This window comes from Barbatula barbatula, assembly GCF_947034865.1.
Source record: "Barbatula barbatula genome assembly, chromosome: 6".
NCBI classification, from domain to species: domain Eukaryota; kingdom Metazoa; phylum Chordata; class Actinopteri; order Cypriniformes; family Nemacheilidae; genus Barbatula; species Barbatula barbatula.
Window position 1 is genome coordinate 15,998,228 of NC_136765.1, and position 21,279 is coordinate 16,019,506.

Consider the following 21,279-nt stretch of genomic DNA (forward strand, 5'->3'; position numbering starts at 1 on the left):
CTTGTTTCTGAGTATTTGCAATCCCTGGGATCAAACCCATGACCTTGGCATTGCTAGTGCCATGCTCTAACCATTTCCAGAACATAAGGTCAAACTCACCAGCAAAGCTTCATCAGAGGTGCTGGGAGACGGATCAGCAGACACAGAGCGAGTGTTGGTCAGGCCAGTGAGGGACACGTTAGACAGTCTCCGTTTACGAATGCCGCTGCAGTTGTTTGGAATTTTAAAGGCACACCGTTTATGGTAGTTCAGCCCACAGCCTGAGATCGCAACAAAACATATATTGGCCTTCAATGTATTGTTTAAAGTCCCAGTGAAATAAAAAATTACAATGCCTATTTTTCATGAAATATTGCAGCGTTTTCTGTAAAAAGTTTATCAATGTAAATCTTAAGACTTTTAATATTATTACCTTCACACTTCAGACCCTGTCTCACTAAACCCCACAGCATTTCTCCACAGTGATCGCAGAACGCTGGCGCTCGATATGAGTGAACAAACAGAGCATGAGGTCTGATCTGGAAGTCCTCGACAGTAGCCGAGGCTGAAAGTTTAAAACAAAACACACGAGCCAAAATGTCAATTTCATTTATATTTTTACAACCGATCGATTGCACTAACCTGTGTGCTTTATAATATTAAAGCAATATTGTACGGTACTTCAGTAATATTTTTAATAGTATTTCAAGTTTAGTTTTTTTTCCGGTGTATGAATTATTTTCACCACATTCTCTGTAGAGTAAATGCAGAGAACCAATAATATCTCTACTGTGGCATTTAATCAGCTACCTGTTCGGATACTGAGTCAATTAACACGATTTGTGCATTTTTTTTAATTGCTTTGATGAAAAAAGCATCTGTTAAAAACATAAACATTCATCCTTAGAATTTCATAAAATTTGTAATTTAAGGAATACAATACAATAAAAAAGTGTCACGCTTTGACAACCTTAATCTCCCAGACATCTGTTATTTGTATGTGAATGTTGTTGTTTAACTCAAGTGAGTCATTGATCCTTCCAAGTACTTAATTCCCAATTTACGACTTAAAATCATAATTAAAGTTGTTTTCTCACAACAACCCGCATAAATAATCTAATTTTTCATATGTGTTCTTTGGACTTTCAGCTTCATGAGGGATTTAGAGTTTTTCGAAATCCCAGTGCCACTAAGTAAACATGTCATGATTTAAAAAGCAAACAAATGTTGCAGAGGGAGTTTGATTTTTTATGTTATGAACTGTCCGTTCTCAAGCTACCACAAAGCATGCATATCCTTGGGGTACAGATGGATGAGAGGGTGGGCCAAACCCGATCTATCAATGGCACAGTCTGGCACGCTCTGGCCATCTTCACAGAACTGCCACAAGGCCTGGGCAGCAGGCCTTCACTACTTCTGATCAGATGGGCAGACCGTGTGTCTGTCAGGGTTAATGGACTAGAGACAGTGGTCCCTTTTTAGGGTCTGGTGGTCAGCACTAATTAATTAAGGCTTTTTAAATGTATTTTCTAGAGTGCTCTAAAATTTGTCAAATTGAGGACTACATGGCATCAGTCCCTATTTTAAGTAGAGATGTTATTTTGAAGCATGATCTTTAAAAAAGAAAGAACACAACAAATAAATAAATAACCTGTACATCAAAACATCAGAGCAAATCGAATTCAGGAAAGATGAAGAATTTTAATTGGCATCCCAAATCTTCCAAACAAACCCAGCTTTATTTATATTTGTAAATTGTACTGTGAAAGGGAAGCTTTTGGGGTGCTTGGAGTGTTTTGATTGGCTCTTGTTGGATTCATGTTGACAGGACCAATAGCTGTTGAGTGGCGAGCACAGCGGGAGAACTGCCTGCCTCGACACAAGCATGTTGCCTCCTCTCCAACATGGCTTCCCCTAGCACGCTCAAGCAGAATACATTCTGATTAGCCATTCTGCAGCTAAATTACCTCAATTCATTCAAATTATTGTTTTGCCTTTTGTTTAAAGACCAAGATATGTTTGCAAGTTGAACTACCTATAAACTGTCATTAAATGCTTCAGGGAAATGAGCATGATGCTGAAAAAGGATCTTAAGTTGACTTGATGCAAACACTTTCTGCCGTTGTATTTTCCCTGTACTGCTGGTGGAGAATGAAAACGAAAGCATTAGCAGCAGGTACATTACATTCATTTTAGTGATTGGGAACAATATATAGTTATATATAGTTATAGTTACAGTTTAAGTTATATTTATCGTTAAAATGTGAATGGCCCTTAAGGCTATATGTTCCATAAAGTGATAATTCACCCAAAAAGTTTAATTCTGTCATCTTTTACTTGCCATCTTGTCATTTCAAAGCTGTATGACTTTTTTCAGAACGTTGAACGTTGGTAACCGAACAATGATGGTACCCATTAACTTCTTGTATAGACACAAAGCCAAGTCAATGGGTACCACCGTTGTTCGGTTACCAACCAAACCAATTTAAAATCTAGCTATTTTCTGTTATTGATTACATATTTATTGTTATTTACATTTAGGAAATTAGCAGACGCTTTTATCCAAAGCAAATTACAAGAGTGAGGAAAACAATAAATCAATAATACAATAAAACCATAATATACCACACTGCGATACATTACATGCTAAAAATGTGTTACATTACATACATTTTATAATGGTACTAAATTGAACCGCTTCTCAGTCTCAGGTTGTGAGAGACTCTGCAATGAGCTTTGAGATACATAAGAAAAAGGGTTGGAGTTCTACACAAAACTTACTCTGAATCTCTACGGTTATTCTTGTTAGGTTCTATCCTGTTCATTGTCCTGCTGTTGTGTAAATACACAAATTATAATTAATAAAGTGTCTGCGCTTGACCAGAGCATATTTGTAAAAGTCCGGAACTTAAACTTTTTATAAAAATACCTTCTTAAATTGCAACAAAAGCATTTTTAGTTTTTAAAGTTACAAAGTGCTGTATAACAGGAATGACCCAATCATCATCTTGGTGAACACAAAAGTTTGTGCGCTCTGCTTTAAAAGCAAGTACAGTTATTAATCCCACGCTTTTTACTTTTCAGCGTACCACTTGTATTTTTATCTACTTGCTCTGTTGCAATTATGTTGATCCAGGCACAGCCAAACATCCTGTCAGTGTGTTTCGCTGGAGCCAACCCGTGGTTACTCTAAATTTATCCAGCATGAAAAAAACAGATTTCAAGCAGACTTTAAAGATGCAGCAGACTAAGCGAGACCCAGCAGAGAAAAGCGTAGGTCATATTTTTACAAAATGCTGCTCTTTTTAATTACTATATGAGATAATCTGAGATCAACATTTATTGGCCTGTTCATACTGTTTTTTCTCGATATATATTCCAATTACGAACCACAGAAGGTCAGAAAGTATCAGCTACATGTACTGTAGTTAGAAAACCATATAGCAAAAAAACATCCTTTAAGGGATAGTTTCCCCGTCCTCTTGTTCTAAAATTTCTTGAAATACACAATAAAAGTATTATTTTGATGCTTTCCTCCTGAAACCTTGTATACTGTATGTTTTGGGATTAAATTTTTTTGCAATGAATCATTGTTATTAGTCACCCTTTATATTTGCCACTGTTTTGTAAATAAAGCATTAAAAAAGTATTAAAAAGTGCTTGTTAACAGCACAGCATTAATCGTTCGTTTAAAAGAAATAATGGCATTTGGTTTCGGAAGGACAGCGACAATTTATGACTAATGCTCTATAGTTTAAGTCATATTATGCATGAAATTAACAGACCATCATTTATTTACTTTAAAATGCATGAAGAAAATGTTTTCTTCATTTCAAAAAAGAAATATGGGTTACAATAGGGCTGTCACAATATCAGGTTTTTTACTTCAAGGTTATCGTCGCAGTATTAGTGATAATGATATTTTTTCAATATTGAAAAGTAATATACATAAATAATACAGTAGTAACAATCAAATTCATCCATTCTTTCATGAATTGCCCCCCCCCAAGTTTTTCTTAAAGCTGTATAAATGTATTTGTTCTGTTGAACACAAAGAAAGATATTTGGAAAAATGTTTGCAATTGACATTTCTGGGCCATCATTGACTACCAGGATAATTTTAAATGGTAGTAAAAGGTGCCCTCGAACTGTTTGCTTTCCTAAATTCTTCAAAATGATAGGCTAAAATAATTTTTCCTGCTATTGGTAGTCAACGATGCCCCAGAAATGTCAGTTGCTAACATTTTTCCAAATATACCTCTTTGTGTTTATCAGAACAAAGACATTTACACAAGTTTGACACAACTCGAGGGGGAGTAAATGATGACAGAATGTTTTTATTTTTGGTGAATTGTCCCTTTAAAATATGAGTGTAGGGAGCATTTGTGGCACTTAAGGCAAAATATGAAATGGGTGCTGAATCATTGACAATATTTACGAAGTGTAGTGTTACTTTATTTATATATCACGGTTATTGACAATAAACTATTACAGTGATACAAACCTTTTGCGATGTACTTTTTTACCTGATAAAAATGATCCCCAAAGAGAAAAGTGATGTGATAATCAAATGGGTGTCTCATCTCCCTCAGGAGGTGTCATAATTAATAACCATTGACCTTACTTGTATGTCAGTTGTAGAACTCAACTGTTACTTTACAGCACAATCAGCCGTCAAGTGTGTCATTGAGAAGTGTTACTCTGGGCTCCCAAAGGCCCGTCATAGAGAATGTGTGCATCTGGGTGTGTTAATCACCTGATACGTCTTGTGACAGATACACTCACATAGAGCGAAACACACAAGACCTGGCAGAATGTCTGGGGAGGTGGGGTGTCAGTCTCCCACATTTCTTCAGTATAGACTTCACTCAATTACCTGCCATAGCTCAGGCAGAAGGGAAGAGAAGCAGGGAAGAAGGAAGGCCTGCCAAGTGTTTGGAGAAACACTTTAGCGGTGTCAAACACGATAACTCCATCACTTCCTCAGCAAAGCAACTCCAGTTTTCACACCGGGTGCGGCATTAAAACTTGGATGCGCATCAACTTTTCCAGAGTGGGAAATGGGAAGATTATGAGACAAAAATAAAAGCATGCAGAACTCAGTCGCAACAAAGTCACGGCGTCTTATCCTAACTGATCCATACATCACAAATAAGAAGATTGTTGGTATACATTGTCGGCGTGTCGAGCGAAATATATTGAGCTCTGTGCTTACCAGACAAGACGACTTCCACCAGGTCTCCCTCCATGATTTCAGCGGCGCACCTCACCAACTGCAGTATGTTGTCCGAGTTCGGATCGTGACGGAAAAGAAGAATCTTGTCATACATTCCATAGAAGCCACATTCTGGGAACTGTGACAGAAAAAATCGATGTCTGTCAGGTGTTAATGAAGACTTTTCTGGCATTGTGCTGTGCAGTTTGTGATGTTAGCCTACATGAAACGATTGCTCATCTACTGGGACGAAAATAATCAGAGAGGCCTGCCCACGTTTAACTGACAGGAAACATTTCATACCTGACGCATGCAGTTTTTTAAAAGTACTTCTAAGGGCCTACTCATACAAACAACACATTTATAGCACTAAATGTTTTTTCCTTTTTCTTGGCTGCTCCTAAACAGTTTTACGAACAGCAGTCTCACAATCAATTCAATGTCAAAAGAAAGAGCAACATATTGACTGCCCAGTGTAGACCGCTGGGGAAATGGCTCACTAGCCTCGTTCCCTATTGATCCCTGCTGGGTTGAGTTGCAGCAACACTACAGAGACGGCCTGCATGTAACGGCAATTCAAACCTACCCAATTCACAAAGGGAACTCGCATCCAAGCTGTTTGAGATTTATTACACCACAAACAAAGAGAAAACTACTCCAACTGTCACAATTAATTTGTTTCTGAACATTGCATTTGCATTAAAATTATTAGATAAATACGCACATTGGTATAATACTGTTCATGTTATGATGTTAAATAGAATTAACCAAATTAATGCATGGCTTGTTGTGATCAATGTTACAAATGCCACCAACTTTGTTTTTTAATATGATAGCATGGCTCTTAAACCAATACTCACTTAAAAATAAAAAAATTTTTTTACTACACAACACAAAAGAAGATATTTTGAAGCCTAGTCACCAACACAAAGACATTTCTCTAAATAGTTTCTGTAGTGTTGACATGAGGGTGATTAAATAATGACAGAATATCCCTTTCACAAGTTCGCCTATATAGATAATAATGATGGTAGCAGGAGTAGCGAGGGTATGCTTAATTGGCGTGCTCTCCGGGGGTAGGCCTCGAGCTCGCCAGTTGTTGTGGAATGATTTGAAGCTCCTCCATGCGGCCAGGTAGGATTTGAGGGTCCTTAAGAGGGGCATTAAGGTGGGTGAATGGGAGCAACCTTTATTGATGCAGTGCACCATTGCTTCATTGTCGCAATGAATAATGATGCCGGAAGCGGACCATTCTTTGCCCCACAGGTAAGCCGCTACGACTATTGGGTATAGCCAGGTGGAAGCAGTCTTGGTAAAAGCCGCTGAAACTGATGGAGGGGCGGCGTCGGATAATAGGCGGACATCGTCGGGGTGGGAGATCATGTCGTTGTAGAGGATATTTCGTTCCATTGCTTGAGGAATTGGATCCATAGGCTCAGCTCGTCGCAGCACAAGCTAGTTAGGTGTATTTTGTCCTCTAGAGCCTGACCTGAAGATGCGAGGGTGCGAGATGATGTCGCTTTCCTGTAGCTCAGTGGTAAGAGCATTGCGTTAACAATGCAAGGTTGTGGGTTCGATCCCAGGGGATTGCAGATACCTATGTATTAATGTATAGGATAATGCAATGTAAGTCGGTTTGGATAAAAGCGTCTGCCAAATGCCTAAATGTAATGTGCATCATGAAATTTAGGTGGCCGAGAATGGACAACAATTCACGTTTGGAACAGCGAGGGGTGTCTATCAGGGACGATGTGATCAAAATCGTCCTGTCGATTTTCTCCTTGGGCAAGGAAGCTTGGAAGTTTAGTGAATCTAAATTAATGCCAAAAACTCAACAGAAGTGCTGGATCCTTAAGTTTTCTCTCGAGCGAAAGGAACGCTGAGTTTTGTGAACACTTCTTGGACTTTCGAAAGATCTACGGCTGGGATGGAGTCAGGAGGCGAGATGATAAAAAATAATTTTTAATCAGAGTGATGGCTCTGACGTCATGATAATGAAGAGAAAATTCTTTGAGCGCAATTACACTATTTATGCTTGGGAAATGAGAGCTGTGGGGGGAGGAGAGATAAAAAAAATTTGCGTGGCTACACTGATGGGGCTAACGCGAAAAACGGTAAATGGGGGTGGAGAACGGGCCGATCATGAAATTGTCATCAATCTCTTTTTTGATGAGGCGATCGACCGTCTTGGGCTCGGCAAGCACAGTTTGGAGATTAGGGCAAAGGAGACTGTGGTAGAGTGGACTTGCGATGCCAGGATTTAAGCCTTTTACAAGGCCGGTTAGAAGGTAGTCTGTAAGGTGAGTATCAGGATGGTTGGATAATTAAAAAGCCAAGTGCAAAGCATTCACAGGAGTCTTAAGGTAGGGTTTAGATTTTTTATTATCATTCCTGCGCACAAGACATACCGCTACAGTGGCTGCAAACATGCAAATAACACATTTCCCTGAGTTAAAGCTCATGCAAGCTTCGTGTGCCCGGGAAGTGGCGGGATCAAGGGTGGTTGGGTTGGCTAGGAGATTTAGCAGGCACGGAATGTGAGTGGTGGAGATGGTGGGAAGTGGGACTGGGCTTGAAGGAGCAGGGGGTTGACCAAGGGGCGGTGCTGTGGGTCACAGAGCGACAAACTGCGTATGTGATTTTGTTGGTTCCTAAGAAGACCCAGTTGTAGGGCTACCCTAATAGCGCATTTTGCAGAAAACAGTTTGTGGTAGGTGTAAAAGTGTGTTCCCCCGAAGGAGACCGTGAGCTCTGCGACTACGGCGAGATGACTTCCGAATATGGTGAAAACGCAACAGTGAATTTGGGAAATGAGAGGGGCGAGTCTGACTATGGGACGTGTTTTTAAAGGTGAAGCAAAGATCACCGTAGGTGACGGTAGTGGTAGTGGGGAAAGAAGGTGGAAAAGATCTATATCTTGCTAAAATCTGGGTTCTTGTTCAACACGGAGACTAGGGGTGGTTCCAGGGCTGGGGCATAGTTTGGGATTAGCATGTGCTGTGTTGCTGTGGCCAATGATTAGTGAGGGCGGGGCCATGGACATGGAGAGCAGGGAGGCAATTGCGGCCTCCGAAGCAGCTAATGGAGGCAGCCTCGCACTAGCGGCATCCTAAGCAGGGCCAGGAGGGAAGGAGGGAGGGCCAGCCGTTGGCTTGAGGGAAGGAGGGATTGCGGGCCATGGGCCTGAGGGAAGAGGGCCCAGCTGAGGGCTTGGGCCTGAGTTGCAGGCGGAAGCCTCACGGCAGTGGCCGAGGTCAGCACTGCAGATCTTTAAAGTGCTCGAATGAGCTGGCGTGACCTGGGCAGGGGCGCTTTTGTTTTCGGCTGAAAACGAGGAGTCTGACATCTCGCAGACTTTTGAGCTGGCGTAGACTTGAACTTTCATAGACTTAAGTTGTTTAATAGTCTTGAGATGGGTCTGCTAGGGTAGAAGCCGTGATAGTTATTGGGATCAGCTGCGATTGCTGATGCGTTTCATCTGATTGCAGATGCAGATCAGCCTGGCTTGATTATATGCTCCAGCTCCTTCCAAACTTTGTTAATAAAAACATAATTTAATTTTCAAAAATAATTCAATTTACCTCAAATTCTAAAAAAGGGAGGTATAAATAACCTAAAGTAACATGTTTCCTACACATTTTGTTTTTGTGGTAAACTCATGATTGCATAAAAATTTCGGAGCTCCTATCTTATGTAAAAGTCAAATTTCTCTTTAGTGCAATTAGGTAAATTCTTGCCGATGCAGAATCCCATAGGGTGTGGCAAATTCAGTGAATTTATAAAATAAAAGAGAGCCAACTCTAAAATTCCTTAATTCTGAATTCTGCTTGCCTAATTTTTATTTTTTTATTTTTTTCACATTTTATAAACATGCAACCATGTAAATAATCTGATTTGTCTTTAAAGGAACCGTTCACCCAAAAAAATAAATTCTGTCTTCATTTACTCGCCCTCAAGTTGTTCCAAATCTGTATACATTTCTTTGTTCTGATGATCATAGAGAAAGGTATTTAGAAGAATGCTTGTAATCAAACAGTTATTGGCCACAGACAGGCGCGGATAAATGCACAGGCTTGTCTAGCCTGCAGCCTAGGGGCCTCTAAGTTTTTATTTAAAATTTACCTTATTGGGAACAAAAAATAGACCCTCACTGGCCATAAGAAATATAACAAATAAATAAGCCGTTGATTGGATAGATGTGACATTTGCGTCACATCTGTCCAATCAGCTGCAAGTAAAATCATGTCAATCATTTTCATTTACGTCACCGCTATTGCTAGATGGCATAGCGGCAAATTGTCAGAAAGAAAGTATAAGAGTGGAGCACAAAAACGGAAAATACGAAGGTTAAAAGAACAACGTGACTAAGATAGCAGCAGGACTCAGGAGGAGTTGCAGCTTGCACTGGCTAACATCGGTGCTGCAGTAGAAACATCTGCAGTGGGATCCTTAGCTGTTGCAGAAGTTAGCTCTTCATGTCATCTGTAATATTTCAAGGAGTTATTCCACAATGACACGCATCTTATACAGGTTGTTTTTTAATTATGGATTTGTTTTATACAAAGTTTATGTAATGCACACAACCCCATTCAGAGCTTTCTGCTACTTGCAAACAGACTATTTATCATTTATTTTTAATTCTGGAAATTCTTGTATTACCATTCATTTGCCTCTCTGATTCCACTCGCAATGGGCAAAACAATGCAGGCTCATTCTTGCTCGAATCAAAGGTGAATTACCAATGCTGTCATCTCTTACATGTGTTTTATTGAAGTCAATTGTAATCGCCTAAAGCGCATGCGCAGGGTAGTGCGCACCTGATTTCGCGTCACAGCTTTTACATTAGCTATTTTTCAGGCAGACCGTGCTCCGTTCCGGACTAAACCGCGAGCGTGAAAGGCACCTGAAAGCCACCTAAGGGGGGCCTTTCACCGAAAGAGCAGCCTAGGGGCCCTTGACCATCTAAATCCGCCTATGAAGACCGAATTTTCATTTTTGGGTGAACTGTCCCTTTAAGCATTTGCATTCTGCAAATTTGGCCTTTTCAAATCAGACATAAAGAGACAGTTAAAGCGAGGAAAGTATGGCACAGAAAGTGAACGCATGTGGAGTGAATCCAATTTCTAAATAGAGACACTGAACATCAGTGACTCACATAAGATCTGTGTGCCTAGAAAGCTGTGGGATAAAAAATGTATCTGGATGCTTACAGACTGTGATAGCATACGATGATTATCAGGCTACAGGTTAAATGACTGCTAATCGCTTGCCTTATTCCCAATCCAGTCGAATACCCATGTCATATTTACAGTATGCACATTTTTGCACAATTCCAAGCTACTGGAAAACGTGCAACTATAGTCTGAAGCTCAAGAGAGGGCAGCGTTGTGAGCTTGCTTCGGACTAGAACATTGGTTTATTTCTACATAGCATTGTTTAACAACCAAGCAGAAGTGCTCACCTCCGAACGCCCACACGAGATGAACACTGCACCAAAACGTGTTATCATTCAGTTACCGAGTATGATTCAGCAAGGTGACAGACTCACATTTGAAAAGCAAAGCGATGCAGATTTAACAAGCATGAGATTCAGACACAGATTCTCCAATATTCACATGGCATCATGCTGTGTATTAGATTGAAATCAAAGCTATTAGCTGGACAAAGTATATCTGTTTTTGCTTTTCTTTCCCCCTTTTCACTAGTTAATTGCACAGATTCTCCCCCTCTTGTATCAATGAGTGCTACACAATGAAGAGCCACAGAAGCAAGTGTGCTTTTGAGGTCACCATGACAGCAGCCTCACTGTAACAGTGCGGGTTGTCATGGCAGCGGACACCCAAGGCTCTTTCCTGATTGAGCACCATTCGTTTGTTTGGCACAAATGGATGCACATATATCTGCTGCATGTCTGAACCATCAGAGCTGGAGACACACCGATCCTTGTCATTAACCCCTTGGGAGATGTCTGGCACCGATCAGTGGAATCCGCTGACAATAACTCTATGTTATTGCCACTTAGAGGGCTGCCCAGACCTCAATGCTTGATGGTCTTTCATGACTGTCATTTTCTGCCATCTCACTGTATGTGTTTTACAGATGACAGGCTAGGACGGTGAGAGGAACATCAATTTAGATGTTGTCTTCCCTTTAAACAACTGGTTGCTGAAGCTGGTTGTCAGGGTGGAGCGAGCACTTGTGTGTGCGGAAAGAGGCAGGTATGTTGGGAAAAATGGAAGGGGATAGAAAGAGAGAGAGAAAGACCAAGCACTCAGAGCACGTAAGGAGTGAATCATCGGTATTAACTGTCAACCCCCTCTCGCCCACGCTGTACCAGGCTCAATGCCCTGCTTTTAAAGCTAAGCCACTTCACGATTCCTTCCTCCTAGAACCATTTTGACATCTAAATACTCCTAAACCCTTTAATTACTTAAACTAATGATATCAATGTGTTGTCATATTGTAATACATGCATTACATAACATATATTCATAATGTACATTCTATTGCAATTACAGTACAACTTTAGCACATATACATTTTCATATCAATGCACTCTTGTTTCTATTCTATCTAACCTAAAATATGTTTTTACTAAACATGTAACTGTGTGCGTATGCAATGTTTAGAAATTATTCTTAATCAATTAACCTGGAAATTTTTTATCTGCAGGCTTTATAATAATTCTATTTAGGATGATGACATCCGGCAATGCTTCTTATGGCCATAGTCTGTAATGCACTCAGAACTGCACGTATTAAGTTTGTGGTCTGCTATTTAAGGCAGCGCAGCTCAATAGCTGATATCAATTCGATGTAAAATTATTGGACCCTTTTACCAAATTAACCTGACACTTCACATAACAAAAAATCTCCTGCCAATTCACCTGACCTGAGAAAAACATTCAGCCCAAAATTGGTTAAACAAACCACTAAAACAACACAGGCATGTAGTGTAGTAGGAGATGGTACCAAAATCAATGCCATGATAGAGAGACCAGTGATGATGTCAGTTTTGACTTTTATGGACAATAAATAGATACTGTAAGGGAACATACAATAAGACCAAAAGCAAATAAATGAATAATGCAATATACAATATGTGATACCATATGATTTATGGTATTAAAATCCATTTAAACTTAAATTATAAACAAAATTCAAATTTAAAAGCTGAAAAAAGAAAAGGAAAAAAGAATGTGGTACATGAAAAGAAAATCTGACAACATTATTGCAAACCATTGCAATATGCATATTGTGATATGCACATTTGTAATATTTTAAAAGTTCAATATATTGTCCAGCAATGGTGTGTCTTCTCATGGAATGTACTGCAGTTTGAAAGCATGAGTGAGTCCTGCATACTAAAACAAATCAGCTTGGAAATTATATGTGTCTTATTAAGGTAAAGGATGCAATAAGCGGTGTTGTCTTGCTGTAATTTTTCAGAATACCCACATACCATTTGTCTTAGAGTAAGCATCATTATGCAATAACAACAGTTGACTCGCCACAATAGTTTCTGGCATCTGATCTAAATTCTAAATGTGCTAAGGAAAATAAGGAAGTGCTTAGTGTTTCTTTTAAATGTGAGAATTTGTGAGCAAGATGTGGAATAATACTTATATTGTATGACTTTACCAGTGATAGATGCTGTGGGACTTCTAAAAGTCCCAGCATGCATTGTGGCATGAATTAATTATGCTGATTGTGTCAATATTAGTTTGGTATATGTGTGATTTAGTTTTGATGCTCAAGTGTGCCTAGTTACACATGTCAGTTTAGTGGTTCCTATAAAAATTTGTCCATCAGCACGTCACATACAGTATGTACCCATGTATTCAGCATAAAAAGCACTTTTTCTATATACTGTACTGTCAGACAATACAATAACAATCTGATAGTATATGGGGTGATTGTCGTGAAATCTTGGTTTTCAAGATTTCCAACATGATTAAAAAAATACTTGCGTAATAAATGTCAATAGGTGTTAAAAACATATCAGACATGTTTAAAGCATTAATTTATATACTTTTAGGGACTTTTTATATAAATTATTCTTCAAAACATAAAAACTTAATTGTCTTAAAATAATAGAAAATGAGAACCCTCTGATGCCTTAGAACGTTTTTTCATCATAAATAATTGGACTTAATAACATAATTTATAAATGTTACATCTTTTTAAATGTAGAAAGCTACCTGTATTGGTAAAGAATAATCAATAATGTTATTACAAGAGAATATTAAACTTTTAACTATAATAAAATAGAAATAAACATTAATCTGGTTACTAATTTGTTTTGTCTTGTTCTGTTTAAATTAGGCACGGCATGGCAACTTTATTCATATAGGACATTTATACGCAAAGGTAAATTAAGGTGATTTACAAATGGGATTTAAAAATGTCAAGCAGAACTTATCATGCACTCAGACATAGCTGGATGCATTATGGCAATTCAATTTTCAGCAACAATTGCAATAAAATGCAGAAAATAATCAATTTGATGAAATGATAAATCATCTTTAGTATGATCTTTTTTTGTGTCAGTAAATTATGTTTTATATTTAAACTCATTACTGTCATCATGTTTTAGGGTTTCATGAGAATGATGCGTGCAGAACATATATTGTGCCTGTCTTTGCACATCTACCACAACCTCAAATAAAGAACAATTCGGAGAGTCAATACCCCTAGACAGCATGAACTCTAACCACCATCGGTCAATCAGGCTGCCCATGCCATGTGTAGTCTGCAGGTTAGCAGCTGCTAGCTGTGCTATAACAACCACTGATCAATACTATTGGAGCATTACTCCTCTATTATTACACCCCATACACAGGAACTATGTTCTGCCAAAGATATGGCTGCTGTATACAGATATATTAAACAAAGTAAATGTTGATCTGTTTTCTATTCTTTCTTATATTCTAAACAATGTCTGCCACCTCAAATTTTGACAAAATTTTTTATACCTTATAATTCCACGACGTCTTATACGACGCAGTTCTGATTTAGACATTAAGATCTCATTCCCATACATTTACATGTACTTAATCCTACAGTATGAAAGATCGTCTGGGTGAGCAGCTCTGTAAAGTACTGCACACTGTATCTAATTACAGCTCACTTTTAGGACTGCTAAGATTCTCATTGTCACCTTAATAGCTGTATGTTCACACTTTATTAGTGAGTATTTTGCAGCTCTCTTCCTCAGTACCGCATGCCCACTAACTAACCCCTGGCAAAGTGCACTCGGCTGGAGACAGCATAAGTTCTGTTTGGCTTTGAGGTGCTACAGCAGATCATTAAAATAACATGACAGGCTTAGCGGGTGGTACATCTCTAAAATGACTTTATAATTTTCGATATTTTGCTTATGATAAGGTAAGCTGGACTCCCGCGCACAGCATGCTCCGCAACAATTGTGAAACAACACTTTAACTGAGATTTGCGTGCTTTCTGTAGTCGTTAAACTAATTTCGGTTGTTTCTAATGAATAGAATATGTATTACTTAATATAATTTATTAACCAGGAGTGATTATTGAAGGTAGTGTTTTTGGCATTTGGTTTATGAAATGATTAAAGGCTAATCAAAGCTATTTATTCTGTAATCTTTACACAAACCTTTCGGTACATTTTAAAAAGCATATGCCAAAGGTTGTTTTAGTTGTTGAGAATAAATAAGTGCTTACTGCTTGGTTTCAAAGACTTAGTTCAACCAAAATAAACAATTTAGTAACCTCCTTCACCCACATATCATTTCAAACAACAAATAAATAATGGTAACACTCAACAATAAGGTTGTACATTAGTACATACATGAACTAACATGAACTAACGATGAGCAATATTTGTCAGCATTTATTAATCCTTGTTAATGTTAGTTCATGTAAATACAAAAATTCATATTACTTCATGGTGCATTAACTAATGCTAACAGTTATAACATTTGATTTAAAAAATGTATTAGTAAATATTAAAATTCATGAACTAAGATTAATAAATGCTGTGGAAGTATTGTTCATTTTTAGTTCCTGTTTGCTGATGCATTAACCAATTATTTAAAAATCCAACCGTAAAAAATTTCCTCTCTCTCTTTCTAGTCATTTCATACCCATATTACAAAAGGGAAAAAAGCCCTCCACCATCCACTTTCATTAAGCAAAATATCTCCTTTTTTATTAAAGAAAATAATGTCACTAATAATGACAGAATGTTTATTTTTAGTAAACTGTTCCTTTAAGGTTTAACGAAAGCGTCTCCCTGGTTGTTCTGCCACGTATGCTAGACATCTATTTACCTTTGCAAGTGCACAGATGCCTTTTAATGGAAAGCTACGATGATCAGACCACAAACAAACCCTATATAACTGTGTTTGCGCTCGGTGAGACCCTGGCACCGTTCTCCCTGGGAGATAATTGTGTTTTCCAAACCCAACACCCATGAAAAAGAGGTAACCTTCCAGTAAACTGACAAACGCTACATATTTTTAGTCATTTCAATTACAACATCTAGTGTTTATTTCATTACTGGAAGCAATTAACATGTTTCTTTGTTAACTCTCTTCATTAGTTCTGTTTCCACGATGTTGGAGAGCATGAGCGCACGTCTCAATGCCATGAAATGGGTAAGTTGTAGTTTGACAAGACACACTTGCCATGATTTAGCTAGAGCCACAGAATTATACACAACAACAAAAATCCACTTTCTACGTTTAGCAACCTTGCAAGCCGATTGGCTGGGTGCTTCTTGGCGCTGTCACATGTTGTTGCAAAATTGAGATGAATGGGAGGCTATGCTCAAAAGAAGACACACACGCACATGTGCACGCATACACACCGTCATGTCTCTCATGGTAATGAAAGCAGCCCTTTGAATACTCTCCAGAAACACCTGCACGACAATGCCTATGTGTAGCTCTCATCTCTTACCACAGTGTGGGTGTGCGTGTGTACATCTGTGTGTGTGTCTGCAAGTGCGTGACCCCATCACACATGGCTCTCGTCATCATAATGGCACTCAGAAGTACTTCACAGGCAATCATAATCAGTTGCCAAGCAACAAGAAAGACTTGCACAGAAAGACCAGCGATGAGATGACCATATAAGCTAATATCAATAATTCACGTATAATATCAAAATCATTAAAATGCATAATTGCGTTAATATCTACATCTTTCGGAGATCCACGGGAGATGGAGCCTATTTCATCTCAACAACCTGAATAGCAAAATACGGCTGTCTTTTAAGACGGTTTACAGAACGGCTCCATTGTAAACCAAGCCAAAGATCTGTGTCATTAAACAGAGCCACACGACAACAGCAATCATTTTTTTACTCGTTTCAGACCTGTGATGGATGCATTAGGCTGATGTGAAATCGCTCATCAAACGCGAGCAGCGCTTTGGCGCAGCCTCATCAACTCTTGCTCATCTGCCAGCCATGTCTATGTTATGGACTGAGCAATGGATCGGTTAGCGCTTAGCATGAAGAGTGCGGCAGCCCCGCTGATTAATAAGAACACTTTGAGGAGCGGTAATGCAAAAAGGTGCAAACTTCAAACAAAGGCGCTATCACTTTAATTAAGCCTGATAATCCAGAGCACTAATGGATTCACAGTCTATTAGGCAGCCCCTTGATAGCACTAAGGACTTTTGTCAATGTGAGAAAGAAAGGAAGATGGTGAAGAGTTTTAATTTCTTTTCACTGCCTAAAAGATCAGGTCATAATTCTGCCCTTTGTTGCTTGTTTTTACAGTCTTACAGTGTGTTTGGGAAAATAGTTTTTTTCTACACACTTTTTTTATGTGCATATATAGAATTAAACATATCCAAAATACACTTAAAATATACATTTTGATTAGTAGATGTGTTCACTGAGTCTCGAGCCCACAACCTTTGCATTGCTCTGCTGATTAAACTACATAATACCAAATGTTGTGAGAAATTATGTATTTGGTTTGGAAATATTACAGGATCTGTCTGGGGAGAGTTGCTGTTTAAAAAAAACCCTTCCAAATAAATCAAGACATGACAAAACATTTGGGCGGCACTTGATTTTTATCCACTGAAAGGGAATGGATGGTTTATTATATACCCACTGATCCATATAAATGACTGGATTGCTCATGACGTCATTACACTGAAGCCACCGCGGCGCCATGTAGGTATGCCCAAACATTCTATAAAAGGACTAGGGAATTGTCACGTATTAATGATTCAACAGTATCTTACCAGCTTGCAATTTTATATCTTAAAACGGCAGTCCTCCGAAAAATGAAAATTCTGTCATGAATTACTCACCCTTGAGTCGTTCGTCAACCCTAGGACCTCCGTTTATCTTTAGAACGCAAAATAAGATAGTTTTGAAGAGGTCCGGGAGCTTTCTGACTCCTCCATAGACTGCAACGCAACCACACTTCAAAGCGCTGAAAGTGAGTAAAGACATTGTTGAAATAGTTCATGTCACTCCAGTGGTTCAGCTTTAATTATATAAAGCGATGAGGATATGTTTTGTGCACAAACAACCCAAAATACAGACTCATTCAACTATATTCCTGACTTCAGTGTTAGTTTCCACAAGCGTTTACCGTGGTTGCGCCTGCGTCGTGCTGACGATAGTTGAATATAATCTGTATTTTGGGTTTTTAAGAGCATATGGAAAGGAAAGTTGTTCAGAGGATGGTAAAGTTTTTAAAACTCAATAATAATTACTCAATAATAATCCGCATAATGTGAAAAGCTATGATTTTATTACAGTTTGTAATTTTATAGTTTATTTAGATATACTGCTATCATGCAGTAATCCAAGTCATGACAGAATGTCTCTCCGAATTTGACTCAGGAGCATTTGGACATGTCTTCATTTAGTGAAGACCTTTTTGCAACTAATACTATCAAATCTACATGCCAATTTTATGTCACTCTCTGCTAAATCATTTCCCCCTAAGTCTGACCCTGTAATCTTAATGTTGTTGATGTAACCACTTTCTCAAAGTGAAAATATTGAAATATTAATGTCAGCATAATATTAAAAATGAGCATTCTAATTGTTTACACAGTGTTGTAGTATTTTTTATAAATTATTTATCCGTGCAGATCATTGTTATTATTTTTGTATTAATTTGCACTTGTAATCTTTAACTAACTGATAAGTTAAGGTGCTCTCTCTCTCAATGGCTCTGGTCACGAGGAATGGCGCGAGGGCGGGGCTTCAATGACTGACTGATTGCAAACTTTCAACGATCCAATCAGTACTCGATGAACGAAATCAAGTCCCGCACCAACATTTTTCTCATTTCAGAAGTTGTTTCACTCTGATTTACTTCACGATACGGAAAAAAGACAATCGCGATTTTAATGTATAAAGTGCGCACAAAGCTAGACAAAACGTATTCCCCTTTCCAAAAAATACAACTAAACAATACAAGCACAGATTGCCTGCACAGGAAAAAGTCACCTTTATTTCATATTCACTTGTTCAACATCTCACATTAACTATGTAAAGTGTTAAATGCTGTGAGTGCTTAAGCTCCGGAGAGCCTCTCTATCTGAAAACATGTATGCAAGGCGTTGAAAGAGCCCAGGTTAGATTTGTTCTCATTCTGATTTTTTTCACATACAACACATACTTTTGTTTTACAAAACACATAAGGACAACCTCAAGCCAGAGAAAAGGTGTTTCTTGTTAAGCGTCACATGACGCTTGTTGTTATCATGCTTATCAAAATACTGCTCTTTATTTTAACACTACAAACTGCAACCCGTGCACTTCGTGTCACCAAATAAACCAGAATATCGCGAGGGAGAGAAAAAAAATGTACGAAAGATTTGATAATGGTGACAAATTGTGTTGTTGTCAACGCCTCGTCGCAAACTTTGCAAGACTCGTACAATGGGTAATATTTATGGAAAGTACTACTATCATTCGGGTGATGTGTCACAGCACAGGTGCTTATAAAACAGAAACTGCATTTTTGCTAAAATATATTTATAACTGTGTGGAGATGCTATCGAAGTTGCTTTTCAAGAGGTGGTGACAATCTGTCTATTGTGTTATCATAGTGTTATGCTGTTATGACAAAATGAAGCCACACAGAACACTTGCAAAACTTTATGAAGTACTTGTGAGTTCACATGCTGGTCTATTACATTAAATGCACATGGAAAGGCTGTTAGGTGGGGCTTTCTGTCACTGGGGCTGAAATGAGAAAAGTAGATGTTTGGGTGATCCCCAGCCTTCACCCAAACTTTTTACTCAACATTAACGTAAAATATGGTAGATATTTTTATTGCTGGTACACAATTGGCTGTAAGCATGGAAAATGTTTAAGAATTTCAACAATAATACGAGCCAGCTCGAAAACCTTTGGTGAATCACCAGTTGGGGGTATCTTCAATTGACTTTTGCAGCCTTTGCAACACCAACAACGTAACAGTTTATAATCAGAAATCACATAGTCTGTTTGATTGTCAGGTCTAGCATTAATTTGCTGTTTAAACGAAAAAACAACATGGAAGACATTTCAGCGTTGTGAGCGGACAATAGCTGAGTGCTTTTGGGTCAATGTTTCAAAATTCATTGACTTTGATCGCACATTTAAAATTTTGACTACTGGGTTGGAAACAAGTATAGTTATTGGTAAAGTTCGCCTCTGGCAACAGACTATTCTGGTTTAAAACCGAACAGCTGCTTTAAATCAATTTGTAACTTATAGTGATTACCAACAACATGAATGTGAAGAGTATTTTGTTAGTCTAAATATAGTGTTGTTGTCACTGTCATATTAGTGCTCATTAGCCATAAAATTATTATACAGCTATAGTTCATTGGTGTCAAAAAAATGGTTCAGGTTTAAAACAAGGCCCCCGGCAGGCGTAAATTTATAATGTGAGGCTTTACTTTATAAAATATGTGATCTGTGATGTGTTTCTTCGGATAAACAAAAGAAAACGGCAAACCTCTTGCCATGATATCTGGACACTACTAAAATAAGTCAATACTGTATGATAAACAGGCCCGCAGTGCTGTGTGCTACAAACCCTGTGCTAGTTCAATAAGTACCTGACGTCAGCATGTGGCGTCATCACTGTCAATGGAAAATACAATGCAGAAGCCACAAATCCAGTGGTTCATTGCTGAATTATCACATAGTTTGACAAGAATTCATTTTTAATTCATTGATCTCATTGAAAATGCGTTCGAAGTTTGAGGCTTATTTTATATTTTGTATCAATGTATCAGAGTTCTACAAACTCGGTATTACCTAAAGTGCTGTAGGCTATGAATAATGGCCAAAAAAAATATGTGCTATTGTTGGGGGTAATTTCAATAATCTGTCCATAAATACAAAAATGTCAACATTTAGACCAAGTATCAAGTTCATACATACTATCTTGACATTCAGAGCAACACGCGTTTCTGAGAACGCGTCAAGTTAAAGTTATTTCACAACTTCCGACCTTAACTTCTATTATATACGACATAATTACCGCTATGGCATTCAGAACGTGAATGGCGCTGAATGAAACATGAGGAATATGGAAAGTGTTACCTTCTGGTCCACGATTGAGCATGCCATCTCTCGGACCTGCGCCAGGCTGAACTCGGCGGAGTCCAGCAGGACGGGTTCCCGGCTCAACCCGATCTGAATCTGGAAGGAAATGCCTTGCGACCCCGGGAGGGGGCTCGGCGGTCGGATTATCGGAGGCACGCTCATATGAATCCCCTGGTGTCACAACGATCACGTCTGGACAGCGGTCGAATGAGGCTGTTTGATCGGTCAGCGCACCGCGACGAGTTCACACACCGGTTGCGCGAGCTGATCCAAACTTCAGATCCCTAAAGACGTTAATGGGGAAAAGGCGAAAGACACGAAATTGGAGGAAAAACGATAGAGGCGCGGGAACGCAAAGAGTTATTTGGACATTAAGAGGCGATGATGATGATGGAGATATAGACGTCAGATATCTTTAATGTTGGGCTCTGATAAAACACCGCCTCCTGGCTGTTTCTTTCATCACGGAGGCACAGATGATGCTGCAATGGCGAACAGAGATACGAATGTTAAAGTTTCTATGCTAT

The 21,279-nt window shown here is 38.7% G+C and overlaps 1 protein-coding gene across 1 annotated transcript in view; it reads right to left on the reverse strand.

Annotated features, from left to right (window-relative positions):
- Window positions 1-20,914, reverse strand: part of prkd1 (protein kinase D1) — a gene marked incomplete at its 5' end in the record, with an annotated part of 34,424 nt that extends 13,510 nt beyond the window's left edge. The window contains 4 exons of the mRNA XM_079458639.1: window positions 100-260; window positions 413-544; window positions 5,195-5,333; window positions 20,750-20,914. Coding sequence (XP_079314765.1) covers window positions 100-260; window positions 413-544; window positions 5,195-5,333; window positions 20,750-20,914 — 597 coding nt within the window. The remainder of the gene's footprint in view (window positions 1-99; window positions 261-412; window positions 545-5,194; window positions 5,334-20,749) is intronic.
- Window positions 20,915-21,279: the final 365 nt, after the last annotated feature.